Source organism: Oryx dammah, unplaced genomic scaffold (genome assembly GCF_014754425.2).
Source record: "Oryx dammah isolate SB20612 unplaced genomic scaffold, SCBI_Odam_1.1 HiC_scaffold_3, whole genome shotgun sequence".
Classification (NCBI taxonomy): Eukaryota; Metazoa; Chordata; class Mammalia; order Artiodactyla; family Bovidae; genus Oryx; species Oryx dammah.
In genome coordinates this window covers 45,791,771-45,811,132 of record NW_024070187.1, presented here as the reverse complement: position 1 = coordinate 45,811,132, position 19,362 = coordinate 45,791,771, and the positions used below count along the sequence as shown (strand labels likewise).

Sequence of the window (19,362 nt, the reverse complement as noted above, 5' to 3'; positions counted from 1 at the left end):
ACATGCACGTGTGTGTGCATGTGTGTGTGGGTGTGTATCTGTATTCATATTCAACTAAACAAACTTAGGTTACATATTATTGCATTCTAGTCATCTTATCAGCAGTTTCCAAACCTTTCCAGAAGAATTACTTTTTGTTTCCCATAAGAAACCTTTAAGAGAAACAAAATATACCAGATAAAAGCAAAACCCTACACATTTAATATGCCCTGTCCTCTAAGCTGCCTCCAAGAAACTGGGGGCTTTTCAGGTTATGATTAAAATCACTGACTTAGGAACAATGCCCTGCCTTTTTACATGAGCACTTTAATAAATGGAAGGAGTCACACATGGTCAAATCAACTGAGAGAAATGACACTGAGAAAATCAATTAGGTCACTACAGAACTTCTATACACGTTTCTTTTAGCTCCTCTCTCTTTCCTCCCATGCAGTTGTTGCAGTAGGAGCCTAAGACTCTTCTTCCCAAACCCTAACCCCTAAGAGGTTTTTATGTGAGAGACTGGAGTTCAGAGAAAAAGAAGCATGGAGTAGATAATTTAGGCCAACTCTTTGAGAGTTAAAGGGAAAATCTTCACACCACCATGATGATAAACTCTCAGGGCGTGGAAATTAAGTTGAAAGCCTAGGGAAAAAGATTCAAGAGGCTATTCAAAACTTAAAAAGATCTTCCAACTAAAACCAAACAGACATTTCTCATTTCTCACAAAAGATCCCTCACTAGGGTGAGAAATCAAAATAGGCTTTAGGGACAAAACCCCATCGAATCTGGGACACAATAATAAACAAAAATAGACCGAGATACCTCTTTCCTCTGAGGCTAACTTTTTAGGGGGAAGGGGAGAGGAGGAAAAGGACAAGCAAAACAAATTAATCAATTATATCTTGGAAGCTGATACATGGTGGGGGTGGTGGAGAAAGTCTGAAGCTACGGAAGAAGGATCAACAACAGTACAACAGACGATGGGGGTTGTGGTTTGCAATCTGCTGTTTTGAATAGAGTGGTCAGGATAGACCTTAAGGAGAGACTAGCCCAATAAAAGAGGTAATCAGGAGGACATCTGCATTCCTGCAGCAAGGAGTCCATTTAGGACAGAGCCCAGTGAGAGTGAGATGGACAGGACAGAAAATGGAAAAGAGGGTCTAGGATAGGGCGGATCACCGACTTTTAGAGGTCTTCCTAAAACCTTTAGCTTTTACAGCCAAAGATGGAAAAGTTCTATACAGTCAGCAAAAATAAGACCAGGAGTTCACTGTGACTCAGACCATGAACTCCTTATTGCCAAATTCAGACTGAAATTGAAGAAAGTAGGGAAAACCACTAGACCATTCAGTTATGACCTAAATCAAATCCCTTATGATTATACACTGGAAGTGAGAAATAGATTCAAGGGATTAGATATGATACACAGGATGCCAGAAGAACTATGGATGGAGGTTCATGATATTGTACAGGAGGCAGTTATCAAGACGATCCCCAAGGGGGAAAAAAATGCAAAAAGGCAAAACAATTGCCTGATGAGGCCTTACAGATAGCTATGAAAAGAAGAGAAGCTAAAGGTAAAGGAGAAAAGGAAAAATATACCCAGCTGCATGCAGAGTTTCAAAGAATAGCAAGGAGAGATAAGAAAACCTTTCTCAGAGATCAATGCAAAGAAATAGAGGAAAACAATAGAATGGGAAAGACTAGACATCTCTTCAAGAAAATTAGAGACATCAAGGGAATATTTCATGCAAACATGACCATAATAAAGGACAGAAATGGTATAGACCTACAGAAGCAGAAGATATTAAGAAGAGGTGACAAGAATACACAGAAGAACTGTACAAAAAAGATCTTCATGACCCAGATGACCACAATGGTGTGATCATTCACCTAGAGCCAGACATCCTGGAATGTGAAGTCAAGTGGGCCTTAGGAAGCATCACCACAAACAAAGCTAGTGATGGTGATGGAATTCCAGTTGAGCTATTTCAAATCCTGAAAGATGATGCTGTGAAAGTGCTGCACTCAATATGCCAGCAAATCTGGAAAACTCAGCAGTGGCCAAAGGACTGGAAAAGGTCAGCTTTCACTCCAATCCCAAAGAAAGGCAATGCCAAAGAATGTTGAAACTACCACACATTTGCACTCATCTCAAACACTAGCAAAGTAATGCTCAAAACTCTCCAAGTCAGACTTCAAAGTATGTAAACCACGAACTTCCAGATGTTCAAGCTAGATTTAGACAAGGTAGAGGAACCAGAGATCAAATTTCCAACATCCTTTGGATCATAGAAAAAGCAAGAGAGTTCCAGAAAAACATCTACTTTTGCTTTATTGACTATGCCAAAGTCTTTGACTGTGTGGATCACAAGAAACTGTGGAAAATTCCTAAAGAGATGGAAATACCAGACCACCTGACCTGCCTCCTGAGAAATCTGTATGCAGGTCAAGAAGCAACAGTTAGAACTGGACATGGAACAACAGACTGGTTCCAAATCAGGAAAGGAGTGCGTCAAGGATGTGTATTGTCACCCTCCTTATTTAATTTTTATGCAGAGTACATCACGAGAAACACTGGGCTGGAAGAAGCACAAGCTGGAATCCAGATTGCCAGGAGAAATATCAATCACCTCAGATATGCAGATGACACCACCCTTATGGCAGAAAGTGAAGAGGAACTAAAAAGCCTCTTGATGAAAGTGAAAGAGGAGAGTGAAAAAGTTGGCTTAAAGCTCAACATTCAAAAAACTAAGATCATGGCATCTGGTCCTATCATTTCATGGCAAATAGATGGGGTAACAATGGAAACAGTGAGAGATGTTATTTTGGGAGGCTCCAAAATCACTGCAGATGGTGACTGCAGCCATGAAATTAAAAGACGCTTGTTCCTTGGAAGAAAAGGTATGACCAACCTGGACAGCATATTGAAAAGCCGAGACGTTACTTTGCCAACAAAGGTCCATCTAGTCAAGGCTATGGTTTTTCCCGTAGTCATGTATGGATGTGAGAGTTGGTCTGTGAAGAAAGCTGAGCACCGAAGAATTGATGCTTTTGAACTGTGGTGTTGGAGAAGACTCTTGAGAGTGCCTTGGACCGCAAGGAGATCCAACCAGTCCATCCTAAAGGAAATGAGTTCTGAATATTCATTCGAAGGACTGATGCTGAAGCTGAAACTCCGATACTCTGGCCACCTGATGCAAAGAACTGACTCACTGGAAAAGAACCTGATGCAGGGAAAGACTGAAGACGGGAGGAGAAGGGGACGACAGAGGATGAGACGGTTGGATGGCTTCACCAACTCAATGGACATGAGTTTGAGTAGGCTCCAGGAGCTGATGATGGACAGGGAAGCCTGTTGTGCTGAGGTCCCCGGGGTCGCAATGAGTCGGACACAATTGAGCAACTGAACTGAACTGAGTGACCATTATAGGATACTGAGCAAATCTGATTTATATGGTAAATAGATTACAAGTGAAGAACAGACTACCACAGAACAGAAGCATCCACAAGGAGACGCTTAAGGACCTACCCCCATTATCAGAAAATTACCGTGATATCTAGGAAAGAGATGGGCACTGAACCATGGTGAGAGAGAGCACAACAGATGGTGAGAAGTGGTCAAGTCTTTTTTTCCTTCCTTCAAACACAGTTAAGTGGGCTCCATTCAACTTACCACAAACTCCAAATCTAAAAGATATTAGTAGCAAGCAACTCTGTAAGGGATCACCAAGTCCTTTACTAATATCTATGTACTATTGAGATATCTCATATAAATTGATTAAATCTTACTGAGTTTGACCATTCTAGCACTTTTGCCCATGAAATTTATACTCATTTATTCCTTCCTGGTGGCTCAGAGGGTAAAAAAAAAAAAATCCTCCTGCAATGCAGGAGACCTGGTTTCAACCTTGGGTCAAGAAGATCCCCTGGAGAAGGGAATGGCAACCCACTCTAGTATTCTTGTCTGGAGAATTCCATGGACAGAGGAGCCTGGTGGGCTACAGTCCACGGGGTTGCAAAGAGTAAGACACAATTTAGCAACTAACGCTTTCACCTTCATTTCTATTCCTACTCAAGTTTTATTACTTTAAAATGGCATGGGGAAGGGGAATGGAGACAAACTGGTGTTTTTTAAATCTATGTATCTTTCATTGAGGTCAACAGTGTATCTTCCCTTCTTTCATTTTCTTCTTCCCAGAGTATCTCATCAGAATTATTTTTAAAAAATGAAAAAAAAATGTTAGCAAATCTTAAGCATTAATAAAAATATGAAGCACTGATGGAAATAGTTTCTTGTATTTTCTGATTTCCAAATGCTACTACTGACAGTCTAGTAAACTTCATAATTTCTTCATATTCCTACTTGACAATGTGTCCTAGCTTCTTTTTAATTTCACTTCACTATTCAAACTTGAAGATAAAAATATAAACTACAATGTAATTGTGATTTGATAAGTGAATAGAAACATTAGAAAAAAGACATTTTATTCAACTCTGTTACCAAAAAAAAAAAACAAAAAAACAACTTGGAAGACTTTTTTTTTAAAGTAGCTTTCCAATACTAGAGATCTAGTTGAAATTTTATGTTACACATCTTTTCTGCCCTAAACAATTACTATCCATAAGACAGTTTGAGGACTTAAGTGCAGAGAAAGGAATAAAATAAATTACACTTTACCAGGCAACTATTAGAAGACTTCACGAAGAGTTTCCTTAAGAAAAATGTTAAAAGTTCTGTGCCTTCTAAAAACTTTAGGAATTGTCCTCCATAAGTAAAAGGAAAACTTTGTGATCTATATGTTTATTTGACAAACTTTTTATAATAATGCCATTTATTAGATGAAACAACACTCTAAAATTTTAAGCTCTCAGACATGTATTATCTTTTTATTCTAGTATAGGGTGTCAAATCACCTGAAAACAAGCTGACCCTAAGAAAAATGAAGAAAAATCCTAAGAAAATCCTAAGAAAAATGAAAATCATACTTCAAAACCAAAACTGGAACAATTATTTATTAAAATATAAACATCCTCACAGGAATACTATTTGGATTTTTTTGTAAATCATATGTTAAAAATGGGTGAGCAGTGCAGAAAAGCAGCTGAGAGCTCGAGATCACTAAAACAGCCTTACCTTCTGATGTTTTCCACTGTTTCCATAAATCCTCAACAGTTATGTGCTTATCTTCTCTGTGCAGATGGCTGTGTTTATTAGTGGCATCTTTATATTTCATATCTTCTCTGATAAACTATAAAAGAGAAAACATTGAGTATACTTAAATGAAAACAAAAATATAAGCCAATCTTCTCACACATTAATAAAAATCCTGAGCATTGATAGAATAGTTTTCTGTATTTCTCTATAAACTGAAAAAAGTAAAATTTGAAGTCCAGAGGTTGTTAATTTTCTGATAACAACTGGCATATTTTTGGTATTTTACATTCATATTATTCTCAAATGCTTATCAAATTTATTTAATAAGATATCTTCTAATTATAACAACAGCAGCAGCAGTTAGAAGTACGTATTTAATGCGCATTATATATCAAGTGGGTTTCCCTGGTAGCTCAGCTGGTAAAGAACCAGCCTGCAATGCAGGAAACCCCGGTTTGATTCCTAGGTCAGGAATATTCCCTGTAAAAGGGACAGGGTACCCACTCCAATATTCTTAGGCTTGCTTGGTGGCTCAGAGAGTAAAGAATCCACTGCAAGGTAGAAGACCTGGGTTTGATGCCTGGGTTGAGAAGATCCCCCGTGAAGGAGGACATACCAACCCACTCCAGTATTCTTGCCTGGAGAATGCCATGGAGAGAGGAGCCTGGAGGGCTACAGGCCATGTGGTCACAAAGAATCAGACACGACTGAGTGACTAAGCACACACATTTATCAGATACTGCTATATGTTATATAATAAACATGTCATATCAACACACACATACACACACGAGAGTCTTTTAACTATTTAACTTCATGATGGTTCTATAAGCAAAGTATCAAGTATCGCTATTTTATAGGTGAAGAAATCAAGACCCAAAGAGGTTAACTAATTTTCCAATATTGAACAAAGAACATCAGAGTTGAGATTCTAGCCCAAGCAGAGTTGAGATTCCAGCTAAAGCAATTTGGTTATGCTCAACAGTATAATATGCTGCTGAAATGTGACCAAATACTTAGTGACAGGGATATTTCATAACACAATAAATAGCCTGAATCACTACATCATGTATTTGTTCTTCTACATTTTAATTCATTTCTTCTAGTTCAAAGACATTAAATTACAGCATTTAGAACTAAAGTATTTTACAAAACTGAAGTAGACCCCCATATTAATCTTACTTTAAAATATATAGTAAGAAAACACTAAAATTTTCTTTGCTAAAAACCAACCTAGTCTGTATTGCCTTATTATATAAAATTCTTCAAATGCCCTCCACTGTCTACCAAATAAAAAGCAACTTTTTATGAATTATGTACTACTTACCAACCTGTTTCTGACCATCTCCTGACAATTTCTACATATAAACCCATTACTCTAATTATGCAAAAAGAAAAGTTTTTATAGATTATTATGTAACTACCAAAAAAGATGTCTTTTTCATTATAGGGGACTGGAATTTAAAAGTAGGAAGTTAAGAAACACCTGGAGTAAATGGCAAATTTGGCCTTGGAATACGGAATGAAGCAGCGCAAAGACTAATAGACTTTTGCCAAGAGAACGCACTGGTCATAGCAAACACCCTCTTCCAACAACACAAGAGAAGACTCTACACATGGACATCACCAGATGGTCAACACCGAAATCAGATTGATTATATTCTTTGCAGCCAAAGATGGAGAAGCTCTATACATTCAGCAAAAACAAGACTGGGAGCTGACTGTGGCTCAGATCATGAACTCCTTATTGCCAAATTCAGACTGAAATTGAAGGAAGTAGGGAAAACCACTAGCCCATTCAGATATGACCTAAATCAAATCCATTAAGATTATACAGTGGAAGTGAGAAACAGATTTAAGGGACTAGATCTGATAAGAGTGCCTAAAGAACTATGGACAGAGGTTCGTGACACTGTACAGGAGACAGGGATGAAGACCATCCCCATGGAAAAGAAATGCAAAAAAGCAAAATGGCTGTCTGGGGAAGCCTTACAAATAGCTGTGAAAAGAAGAGAAGTGAAAAGCAAAGGAGAAAAGGAAAGATATAAGCATCTGAATGCAGAGTTCCAAAGAATAGCAAGAAGAGATAGGAAAGCCTTCCTCAGCAATCAATGCAAAGAAATAGAGGAAAACAACAGAATGGGAAAGATTAGAGATCTCTTCAAGAAAATTAAAGATACCAAGGGAACATTTCATGCAAAGATGGGCTCGATAAAGGACAGAAATGGTATGGACCTAACAGAAGCAGAAGATATTAAGAAGAGGTGACAAGAATACATGTAAGAATTGTACAAAAAAGATCTTCATGACCCAGATAATCACGATGGTATGATCACTCACCTAGAGCCAGACATCTTGGAATGTGAAGTCAAGTGGGCCTTAGAAAGCATCACTACGAACAAAGCTAGTGGAGGTGATGGAATTCCAGTTGAGCTCTTTCAAATCCTGAAAGATGATGCTGTGAAAGTGCTGCACTCAATATGCCAGCAAATTTGGAAAACTCAGCAGTGGCCACAGGACTGGAAAAGGTCAGTTTTCATTCCAATCCCTAAGAAAGGCAATGCCAAAGAATGCTCAAACTACCGTACAATTGCACTCATCTCACATGCTAGTAAAGTAATGCTCAAAATTCTCCAAGCCAGGCTTCAGCAACATGTGAACCGTGAACTTCCAGATGTTCAAGCTGGTTTTAGAAAAGGCAGAGGAACCAGAGATCAAATTGCCAACATCCACTGGATCATGGAAAAAGCAAGAGAGTTCCAGAAAAACATCTATTTCTGCTTTATTGACTATGCCAAAGCCTTTGACTATGTGAATCACAATAAACTGTGGAAAATTCTGAAAGAGATGGGAATACCAGACAACCTAACCTGCCTCTTGAGAAACCTATATGCAGGTCAGGAAGCAACAGTTAGAACTGGACATGGACCAACAGACTGGTTCCAAATAGGAAAAGAAGTACGTCAAGGCTGTATATTGTCACCCTGCTTATTTAACTTCTATGCAGAGTACATCATGAGAAATGCTGGGCTGGAAGAAGCACAAGCTGGAATCCAGACTGCTGGGAGAAATATCAATAACCTCAGATATGGAGATGACATCACCACTTAAAGACTCTGATGCTAGGAGGGATTGGGGGCAGGAGGACAAGAGGACGACAGAGGATGAGATGGCTGGATGGCATCACCGACTCGATGGACCTGAGTTTGAGTGAACTCCAGGCGTTAGTGACAGGGAGGGCTGCAGTGCTGAGATTCATGGGGCCACAAAGAGTCGGACACAGCTGAGCGACTGTACTGACTGATGAACGGAGGTTCGTGACATTCTGCCATAAGGCAGAAAGTGAAGAGGAACTAAAAAGCCTGTTGATGAAAGTGAAAGAGGACGAGTGAACAAGTTGGCTTAAAGCTCAACATTCAGAAAACTAAGATCATGGCATCTGGTCCCATCACTTCATGGCAGACAGATGGGGAAACAGTGGAAACAGTGTCAGACTTTATTTTGGGGGGCTCCAAAATCACTGCAGATAGTGACTGCAGTCATGAAATTAAAAGACGCTTACTCCTTGGAAGGAAAGTTATGACCAACCTAGATAGTATATTCAAAAGCAGAGAGAGACATTACTTTGCCAGCAAAGGTCTGTCTAGTCAAGGCTATGGTTTTTCCTGTGGTTGTGTATGGATGTGAGAGTTGGACTGTGAAGAAAGCTGAGCTCTGAAGAACTGATGCTTTTAACTGTGGTGTTGGAGAAGACTCAAGTCCCTTGGACTGCAAGGAGATCCAACCAGTCCATTCTAAAGGAGATTAGTCCTGGGTGTTCTTTGGAAGGAATGATGCTAAAGCTGAAACTCCAGTACTTTGGCCACCTCATGCAAAGAGTTGACTCATTGGAAAAGACTCTGATGCTGGGAGGGATTGGGGGCAGGAGGAAAAGGGGACAACAGAGGATGAGATGGCTGGATGGCATCACCGACTCAACAGACATGAGTTTGAGTGAACTCCAGAAGTTGGTGATGGACAGGGAGGCCTGGTGTGCTGTGATTCATGGGGTCGCAGAGTTGGACACGACTGAGCAACTGAACTGATGCTTTTTCTATATCAATATTTCTTATTTTTCTTGTTCAGTATTGTTTACCTGGCATCTTTATTGGTTTTTTTCCTGATCCTAAAATTATAATGTCATACAAAAGGTTATTTAAGAAATCCATAATGCAGAAAGTGGAAATCTCTAATGCCCCAAACCACAAATATTTTTATGACTCAGTGAAAGAGGAGAGTGAAAAGGCTGTCTTAAAACTCAACATTCAAAATACTAAGATCAAGTCATCTGGTCCTATCACTTCATGGCAAATAGATGGGGAAGAAGTGAAAACAGGGACAAATTTTACTTTCCTGGGCTCCAAAATCACTGCAGACGGTGACTGCAGCCATGAAATTAAAAAAAGCTTGCTCCTTGGAAGAAAAGCCATGACAATCCTGGAGAGCCTATTAAAAAGCAGCAACACCACTTTGCCAACAAAGGCCCATATAATCAAAGCTATAGTTTTTCCAGCAGTTATGTATGATTGTGAGAGTTGGACCATAAAGAAGGCCGAGTGCCAAAGAATTGATCCTTCCAAATTCTGGTGCTGGAGAAGACTCTTGAGAGTCCCTTGAACAGCAAGGAGATCAAACCAGTCAATCCTAAATCCCTTGAACAGCAAGGAGATCAAACCAGTCAATCCTAAAAGGAAATCAACCCTGAATATTCACTGGAAGAACTGGTGCTAAAACTGAAGCTCCAATACTTTGGAAACCTGGATGAGGAACAGGAAAAGACCCTGGGTCATTGGAAAAGACCCTGATGCTGGGAATGACTGAGGGCAAAAGGAGAAGGGTGCGGCAGAGGATGAGATGGTTGGATGGCATCACTCAATGGACACGAATTTGAGCACACTCCAGGAGATAATGAAGCAGAAGGAAGCCTGGAATGCTGCAGTCCATGGTGTCACAAAGAGTTAGCCAGGACTGACAGAATGAACAACAATGTCCTGACAATGAACACCACCTTCCGACGAAAGGCCAACGTGTGCTCTTGAGTAGAGCTGTGCTCTATTGAAACTACAAAAGAAAATTTAACAGCTATATAATACAGTGAAAATCGTTTCACTTTTCTGAGCTAAATAACCTTAGGTGTAAAATGAGGAAACAAAGTTTTAGGAAAATAAAAATCACTACTCAACATGTGGTCAGCAGACTAGGATCATTCAGCAAATTGATAGCTCCATACAATACACACAGAAATGGAGAAATTTCAGAATTTAGAATCCATTGTAGCAATTAGACAATGTGTTCAAAGAATCCTACCCAATTGTGTGGCAAATGGACTTACTGGATAGGCCCTATCCACAATGAATTGGAAACAAAAAATCTGGTCCCTCACCACAGGTTAGCACTAATCTAGATAATCTGGAAAGCACTATTCTAGAAGGTCCACTCTAGCACTTGAATATTCTATTGTTCTAAACAGTGCCTTACTGTTGTTTTTTTTTTTTTCCTAAATGCTCCTTTTAAAAAAAGTTATTTTTAAAGCCACCTGCCTCATTAACTACTTCTCTTGTCTATTTCCTATTTCCCTATTTCTGTCCATCCCACTTCCTCTTCCTGACTGACATTTTCAGAATCCTGTGGATATACCTGCAAAAATCACTGCTGCTGAGATGCTCAGAAACCATCCCTATCTTGGAAGAGATCCAGGAGCTAGACAGAAATACTAGCCTGAAAAGTATGATGACTGACATGGCAGAGAGGAAGCCTGCCTTGGAAATGGTTCAGTCAGTTGGAGCAAATGGCAACTGTTTCATTTATGTGATACATTAAAAAAAAACAATGTCCTAGGAGATTCTTCTTACCACAATGAACACAGAGAACCCAGAAAAAAAGAGTTTGGTGGCTTTAGGATCAATAAATACACTTCAGAAAATAAAACTATTTACCATATATAAACTAGATGTGACATTCCAAATACTAAACTATTTTAGAAAGCCTAAAATGTGTGCTTAACAAAATAAAACAAAGGTATCAAAATGCAATTTTTAAAAAAAGCTTATAAATTTAAAGTAACTATCTGGAGTAAACGAACTATCTGGCTAAGTTGGGCAAAAACTGAATAAATGACACTGAATTATGTTTTCTCTGGAATTATTCAAAAATTAATATATTATTTCTGCTTTAAAATATGACCTTCAGGATAACACAAAAGTATACTCATATAATAAAAGTATATTCTGTATTTCATATATCTTCAACATTTTGATCAAGAAAATAAACCAAATATACTACAAACCAACAGCTTCAATAAACTCCTCAATATCCTAAAGAGGAGAAGACGATTCTGACTATTCACACTTTCCTAAAACTTCACAGAAAACTGCATATTTTCAAAATGGGGGACGCTAGAAGAAAAAATTTTTAAAGAATCACCAATAAGTGAAAATACATGTTGTTGTTTAGTTGCTAAGTCGTGTTTGATTCTTTCGTGATCCCATGGACTGTGGCCTGCCGGGCTCCTCTGTCTCTGGGATATCCCAGGCAAGAATACTGGAATGGGTGCCATTTCCTACTCCAGGGGATCTTCTAGACCCAAGGATTGAACCCAAGTCTCCTGCATTAGCAGGTGGATTCTTTACCATTGAGCCAGCAGGGAAGTATTTCTTATTCAGTACGACCAGTAAATTAAGAAATCTGAAAATAAAATTTGAAATCTTATGAAGTAAATCCTCAAATAACATACAGCAAATCATGTTGAGTTTCTTGGTAAACCTATCCAATTATGTAAACCTACTTCAGAAAAGTCTGCATTGACAATACAAATAAAGGAGTGCTCAACAAATAACTGACTCAAATATTCTTTTCAAAAACATTTATCAGATGATTGTATTATATAAATTCTTCTAGCATGTACCATTAAAGAAATTATATATGCAGTTGCAGGAAGTTATCTTTTTTTACTTTTTATTTTGAAATATTTTCAAAAATTGCAGAACAAATAAAAAGCTTTCCCCTACTCCCAACTGAATTACTTAATAATAAGTTGTAGGCATGTTGTCCCATTACCAATGAATAATTTAGCATGTTTTCCTATAAACATGATTTTATCCTATATAGTATTGGTTCAGTTCAGTTCAGTTGCTCAGTCATGTCTGACTCTTTGTGACCCCATGAATCGCAGCACGCCAGGCCTCCCTGTCCGTCACCAACTCCCAGAGGTCACTCAGACACACGTCCATCGAGTCCGTGATGCCATCGAGCCATCTCATCCTCGGTCGTCCGCTTCTCCTCCCGCCCCCAATCCCTCCCAGCATCAGAGTCTTTTCCAATGAGTCAACTCTTCGCATGAGGTGGCCAAAGTACTGGAGTTTCAGCTTTAGCATCATTCCTTCCAAAGTAATCCCAGGGTTGATCACCTTCAGAATGGACTGGTTGGACCTCCTTGCAGTCCAAGGGACTCTCTCAAGAGTCTTCTCCAACACCACAGTTCAAAAGCATCAATTCTTCGGCGCTCAGCCTTCTTCACAGTCCAACTCTCACATCCATACATGACCACTGGAAAAACCACAGCCTTGACTAGATGGACCTTAGTCAGCAAAGTAATGTCTCTGCTTTTCAATATACTATCTAGGTTGGTCATAACTTTCCTTCCAAGGAGTAAGTGTCTTTTAATTTCATGGCTGCAGGCACCATCTGCAGTGATTTGGGAGCCCAAAAAATAAAGTGTGACACTGTCTCCACTGTTTCCCCATCTATTTCCCATGAAGTGATGGGACCGGATGCCATGATCTTCGTTTTCTGAATGTTGAGCTTTAAGCCAACTTTTTCATTCTCCTCTTTCACTTTCATCAAAAGGCTTTTTAGCTACTCTTCACTTTCTGCCATAAGGGTGGTGTCATCTGCATATCTGAGGTTATTGATATTTCTCCCGGCAATCTTGATTCCACCTTGTGCTTCGTCCAGCCCAGCGTTTCTCATGATGTACACTGCACAGAAGTTTAATAAGCAGGGTGACAATATATAGCCTTGACGTACTTCTTTTCCTATTTGGAACCAGTCTGTTGTTCCATGTCCAGTTCTAACTGTTGCTTCCTGACCTGCACACAGATTTCTCAAGAGGCAGGTTAGGTGGTCTGGTATTCCCATCTCTTTCAGAATTTTCCACAGTTTATTGTGATTCACATAGTCAAAGGCTTTGGCATAGTCAATAAAGCAGAAATAGATGTTTTTCTGGAACTCTCTTGCTTTTTCCATGATCCAGTGGATGTTGGCAATTTGATCTCTGGTTCCTTTGCCTTTTCTAAAACCAGCTTGAACATCAGGGAGTTCATGGTTCACGTATTGCTGAAGCCTGGCTTGGAGAATTTTGAGCATTACTTTACCAGCATGTGAGATGAGTGCAATTGTGCGGGAATTTGAGCATTCTTTGGCATTGCCTTTCTTTGTGATTGGAATGAAAACTGACCTTTTCCAGTCCTGTGGCCACTGCTGAGTTTTCCAAATTTGCTGGCATATTGAGTGCAGCACTTTCACAGCATCATCTTTCAGGATTTGAAAGAGCTCTACTGGAATTCCATCACCTCCACTAGCTTTGTTCATAGTGATGCTTTCTAAGGCCCACTTGACTTCACATTCCAAGATGCCTGGCTCTAGGTGAATGATCACACCATTGTGGTTATCTGGGTCGTGAAGATCTTTTTTGTACAGTTCTTCCATGTATTCTTGCCACCTCTTCTTAATATCTTCTGCTTCTGTTAGGTCCATACCATTTCTGTCCTTTATCGAGCCCATCTTTGCATGAAATGTTCCCTTGGTATCTCTAATTTTCTTGAGGAGATCTCTAATCTTTCCCATTCTGTTGTTTTCCTCTATTTCTTTGCATTGATCACTGAAGAAGGCTTTCTTATCTCTTCTTGCTATTGGTATGACCACATAAATTAGGAAATTAATCCTGATACTATTTTGTACTATCTAATTCACAGAACACATTCCATACGTGCTGTTGTCCCAGTGAAAATCTTTGCAGCTAAAGGATTCAATCAAGGACCATGTGTTATATTTAGTCCACATGTCCCTTTGCATCACACCTAGTCACTAAGTCTAGTCAGATTTTTTGTAACTCCATGGACAGGAGCCCACCAGGCTCCTCTGTCCATGGGAATTCCAAGCAAGAATTCTGGATTAGGTTGCGCTTTCCTCCTTCAGGGGATCTTCCCAATCTTGCATTGCTGGCATTGGGAGGTGGATTCTTAACCACTGAGCCACCTGGGAAGCCCCACATGTCCTTTCATCTTCTTCAATTTAGAACAATTCATCAATCTTTCCTTGACTTTCACAACCTAAAAAGAAGTCATCTTTTAAAAAACTTGTACCTATAACATATATATTATTTTGCATTTGTATTTGTGAAGTTGTTTTACTTTTTACCGCTTCATTTAATTTTTATGATGTGTTTATTGCATCTGTGTTGATATTTATATATGTGTAGTTAGTTTTATAATACAGCTTTAATAAAATCCAATATGTACTAGTATAGACATATTCTGGGGTACTAATCTTTCTTTCCCTGAGAACTACCTACCAGTGGTCATATAGACAGACCCCTGACTGTGTCCTGCCCACTCACTCGTCCTTCAGCCTATCAGCCCCACCACAGATAGGTGATCAAAGGATGGACGCTTGACCCTGAAGAAAATAATCCAGAGCCTGACCAGGACAACAGAATTCCATCCCATGAGGAACTATAAATCTGATCATGAAAAGTTGAGTCACTCCACCAAGGGTCTGCATTTTCAAGATGGTAAAGACACTTGTGTTGAAGGTATCATTTTAGGAAGAGTCCAGATGAGCCAGGTGGTAAGGAGAAAGGAGGAAGCCAAAATGCAGAGAGAGAAAGAAAATGATGAAAGAGACAGGACTGAACACAGAGACAGAAAGAAATAGTGCCAGGACTGCCTCAGTGTCTCAGGAGGCCTGGGCTACACAACTCTGGCCCTGATTTCTATGACATACAATGACAGATCTGTGTTTTCTCTTTTATTTTTAAATGCACCACTTAAAGGCCTCAAACCCCAGGAGAGGTGATTTACCATCACAGTTAAGCACTCAAGACTCTCGAAGTTGGCAGACTATATTCAAAATCTGGCTCTACTACTTATGTTCTCTTTGATCTCAAATTTCTCCTCTATACAGTGAGGAAAACAAAACTGCCCATTATATACAGCCATGAAAATGAATAAATTAAAAGCCATTCGTGGTACACAGAAGTATTAGACAATAAAAATATTTTTGACCCAAAATGACTGGTTTTTATATGTCAATGTTATTACTGTTGTTTAAAGCTTAAACAAATGAGTTTCATCCTGACTATATGTTAGGATTTTGGGGAATTCAGACATTTATGAGGAAAAGACTGCCCAATGCTATTTCATTATTTTTGATTGAAGGATAATTGCTTTACAATGTTGTACTGGTTTCTGCCATACATCAACACGAACTAGCCATAGGTATACACACATCCCGTCCCTCTTGAACCTCCCTCCCACCTCCTATCCAAGCCCAGTACTCTTGAAGTGCCATCTCAGACATACTGAAACAAAATACACAACCTAGAGGTGAAGAGGAAAACCATAGTTTTTTCATAACAATGTAAGCAGAGACTTCTCCAAGTGATACCTGTCATGGAAACAACAGTGTCCAATGTCTGATATGTGTCAGTCAAAGCTGATTAATTCCTTGAAAATAGAATTCCAGGGTCTTCCTGTCTTGAAAATAATACTAAAATAGCTTAGAATAATGTCTCAGAAAGTGAAGGTTGCTCAATCGTGTCCAACTCTTTGCAACCCCACGGACTGCAGAGTCCATGGAATTCTCCAGGCCAGAATACTGGAGTGGGTAGCCTTTCGCTTCATGCTAATTAAGCATGGGCTGCCTATGTTTCTCTCTTCTTCCCAAAACTGTTAAAGCAAACAGCACAGTGGATGACAGCACATCCTGGGTCCCCAGAGCACACAGGTATCCCAAATCTACTATTTGTCATTTGACCTCAGTAAGTTACTTTATCCTCTGTGCTCTTGCTTTATGGTAATAAAAGTCATATATCAAAGGGCTGTGAAATTAATATATTTCATATGAAGTACAAAGAACAGTACCTGGCATATAGTAAACACTCAACAATATCAGCCATATGTAGTACTGAAGACAGAACCTGTTTTAAAAACTGATCTTATTATCTAAGATGGATGACGACACTGACATAAAGGCACAAGAGAACACAGGCAAAGTGGACTATGTTGTCACGCAACTAAGAATTTCTTTAAAAGGTAAATTATGTAACATCTGAAAGAATTTCTTCAGATCCTAAATTCAAAAATTTAAATTCTATGCTAATGAAAACTGCAAGTTGACCCAGAAAATAGTCTCCATTTTATACAAGCATATCCTCACACTTTGGATCCACCTCCCAGCACGGTAACTCCCTGCAGTATTGCTATAGAACCATTTCAGCCCTTAATCCCATTCTGAGTTTCCAACATCAAAAATCTACCCATCAATCCCCAGTTTACCTACAGTAAATCCAATGGTGACCTCCTTAGGATTTTGTTCTCTGAACAACTCCAGGGTTCAGCTGAGCTGCACAATTACTGCCAACACCATTTAACCTAGATCACAGCCTTTTTTAAGATAACTGTAGAACTTAACCATTACTTTTGATACTGGTGCAACTGATTGATCAGTTAATAGAGAAATGACAGACGGACAGAGCCAAACAAGTAATTTACAAAGAAACTTGTGAAACCCAATGTTTTTGTTTGTGAATGAAGTCGGCCTGCCATTTGTTTTACAGAAACCAATGCATGACCTATATCTTGGTTACTCTTCAGTATTATTATTGATTATAATCCAAAAATCTCTTAATGAAATTATTTATGCATGATTCTGTCTGTCCACTAGTTTTAAAAAAAGAAAAGGCATTGCACTATCACTTAAAAGAACACTAAGATAGGGTCCAAATGACTTACCTTTTGGATCCTCATTTAGGAAATAAAAGGTAAAAATTATTTCACAAATTATAATGATTTTAAAAAGGAAAGAGGACAGCTTTACAAATATATGATGAAAATTTATTGCTTTTACTGGAGTTAAAATAGATAGGTATTGTGGCAACTAGATCACCAAAGCCAAGTTTTGGCCTTCATTTCCTCTGTGAATATATACTATTAGGATACGGTCTCAGATTCCAGAACTCTAAACACCCAAAAAGCTACTTAAATGTCTTTCTGTCATCCATGAATTTGTGTGTGACCAATACTCATAAGACCACAAAAATTAAACTTCTATACAATCAGTATAAAATCAATAATACATGAGGCCAGTCATTCAAATTTAACATAAATATGTGAATTTCACTTTAAGTAGTGATAAGCATTCAAGATGTAACAAAAAATCTCATTCTGTTTTTATTGGCTAAAACTTAGTAAATCAGAATTTATATTTCCAGCCAAGATGAAATTATACAGATCAGATTTACCATCCTCTCGCCAAACAACTAAAAAATAAGACAAAACATAAGGAACAACAGCTTTAAGGACACTGAACATTAGGCAACAAAGTACAGTGATCTCTGAGAGACAAGAAACAAAGTACACCTTATGGTTGCCCTAAATTAGTTCCTGGAGAGAACTTCCAGGAAAAGGTGCAGGAAGAGAGAACCCAGGCAGAGACTAGCAGTTCTGGGTTGAAGAGATGGAAGTAGAAAGTTGGGGAGACTAAGGGAAGCTAGAGAATATGGGCTCTAAGTACCAGAGAACAGTGAGCTGCACAGAAGAGAGAAGCCTGGATATCTCAAAAGAGTGCCTTGAGTCTCTAACTGACTACTAATGCAAGCAAGGAAAAAAGACGTGCAAAAGAATCAGAGAAAACAATCTCTAAAGATTATACAGGGCAAGGAATGGTGCTTGTTCCAACAAGACAGAGTAGAAACCATAATATGTGAGTCATCACGTAGAATACTAAGAGTGCCTCAGTACTGGGAAATATTAACCCCAGACTAAACACCACAATGGTCCTGTCTAAAGCTTACAGTCACTCAGTTGTGTCAAACTCTCTGCAACCCCATGGACTGCAGCACGCTTCAGGCTTCCCTGTACATCACCAACTCCCGAAGCTTGCTCAAACTCATGTCCATGAGTGGTGATGCCATCCGACCATCTCAATCTTTAATTGGATTAAAGATTTACTGAGCGTGGCCCCGCCCATCAGAACAAGACCCAGTTTCCCCCACATCAGTCTCTCCCATCAGGAAGCTTCCATAAGCCTCTTATCCTTATCAGTGAGAAGGCAGACAGAATGAAAACCACAATCACAGAAAACTAATCAAACTGATCACAGCCTTGTCTAACTCAATGAAACTGTGAGCCATGCCGTGCAGGGCCACCCAGGATGGACAGGGTCATGGTGGAGAGTTCTGACAGAACATGATCCACTGGAGAAGAGAATGGCAAACTACTTCAGTATTCTTGCCTCAAGAACCCCATGAACAGTATGAAATGTGGTATTGGAGAAGACTCTAGAGAGTCCCTTGGACTGCAAGGAGATCAAACCAGTTAATCCTAAAGGAAATCAGTACTGAATATTCATTGGAAGAACTGATGCTGAAACTGAAAGAAGCTTAAAAGTGCCAGCCAAAGGGATTAGACTGTTTCCAAGTAATTTCAGCCTGACCTAGAACAAAGCTTAAGAACATTTACAGGAATAAACAAGAACAGCGTTAAGTGTTAGTAGCTCAGTCATGTCTGACTCTTTGTGACCCACAAACTGTAGCTTGCCAGGCTCCTCTGCCTATGGAATCCTCCAGGCAAGAATGTTGCAGTGGATTACCATTCCCTTCTCTAAGGGATCTTCCCGACCCAGGGACTGAACCCAGGTCTCCCTCATTGCAGGCAGATTCTTTACCATCTGAGCCACCAGAGAAGCCCATAAGCAGGAAAACTCAGACCCAAAAAGGTAAAATCTACAATGGCTAGCATCCGATGAACAACTACCAGGCATGCAAATATACAGAAAATTAAAACCCAAATTAGGATAAAAATCACTACGAACAAAATTAGGATAAAAAACATCACTATGAACAAAGCTAGTGGAGGTGATGGAATTCCAGTTGAGCTATTTCAAATCCTGAAAGATGATGCTGT

At 39.2% G+C, this 19,362-nt stretch overlaps 1 protein-coding gene across 2 annotated transcripts in view; it reads right to left on the bottom strand.

Annotated features, from left to right (window-relative positions):
* Window positions 1-19,362, bottom strand: part of STIM2 (stromal interaction molecule 2) — a 182,429-nt gene that overhangs the window by 59,757 nt on the left and 103,310 nt on the right. For both annotated transcript variants that reach the window (XM_040237984.1, XM_040237985.1), the window contains exon 3: window positions 5,120-5,234. In XM_040237984.1, coding sequence (XP_040093918.1) covers window positions 5,120-5,234 — 115 coding nt within the window. The remainder of the gene's footprint in view (window positions 1-5,119; window positions 5,235-19,362) is intronic.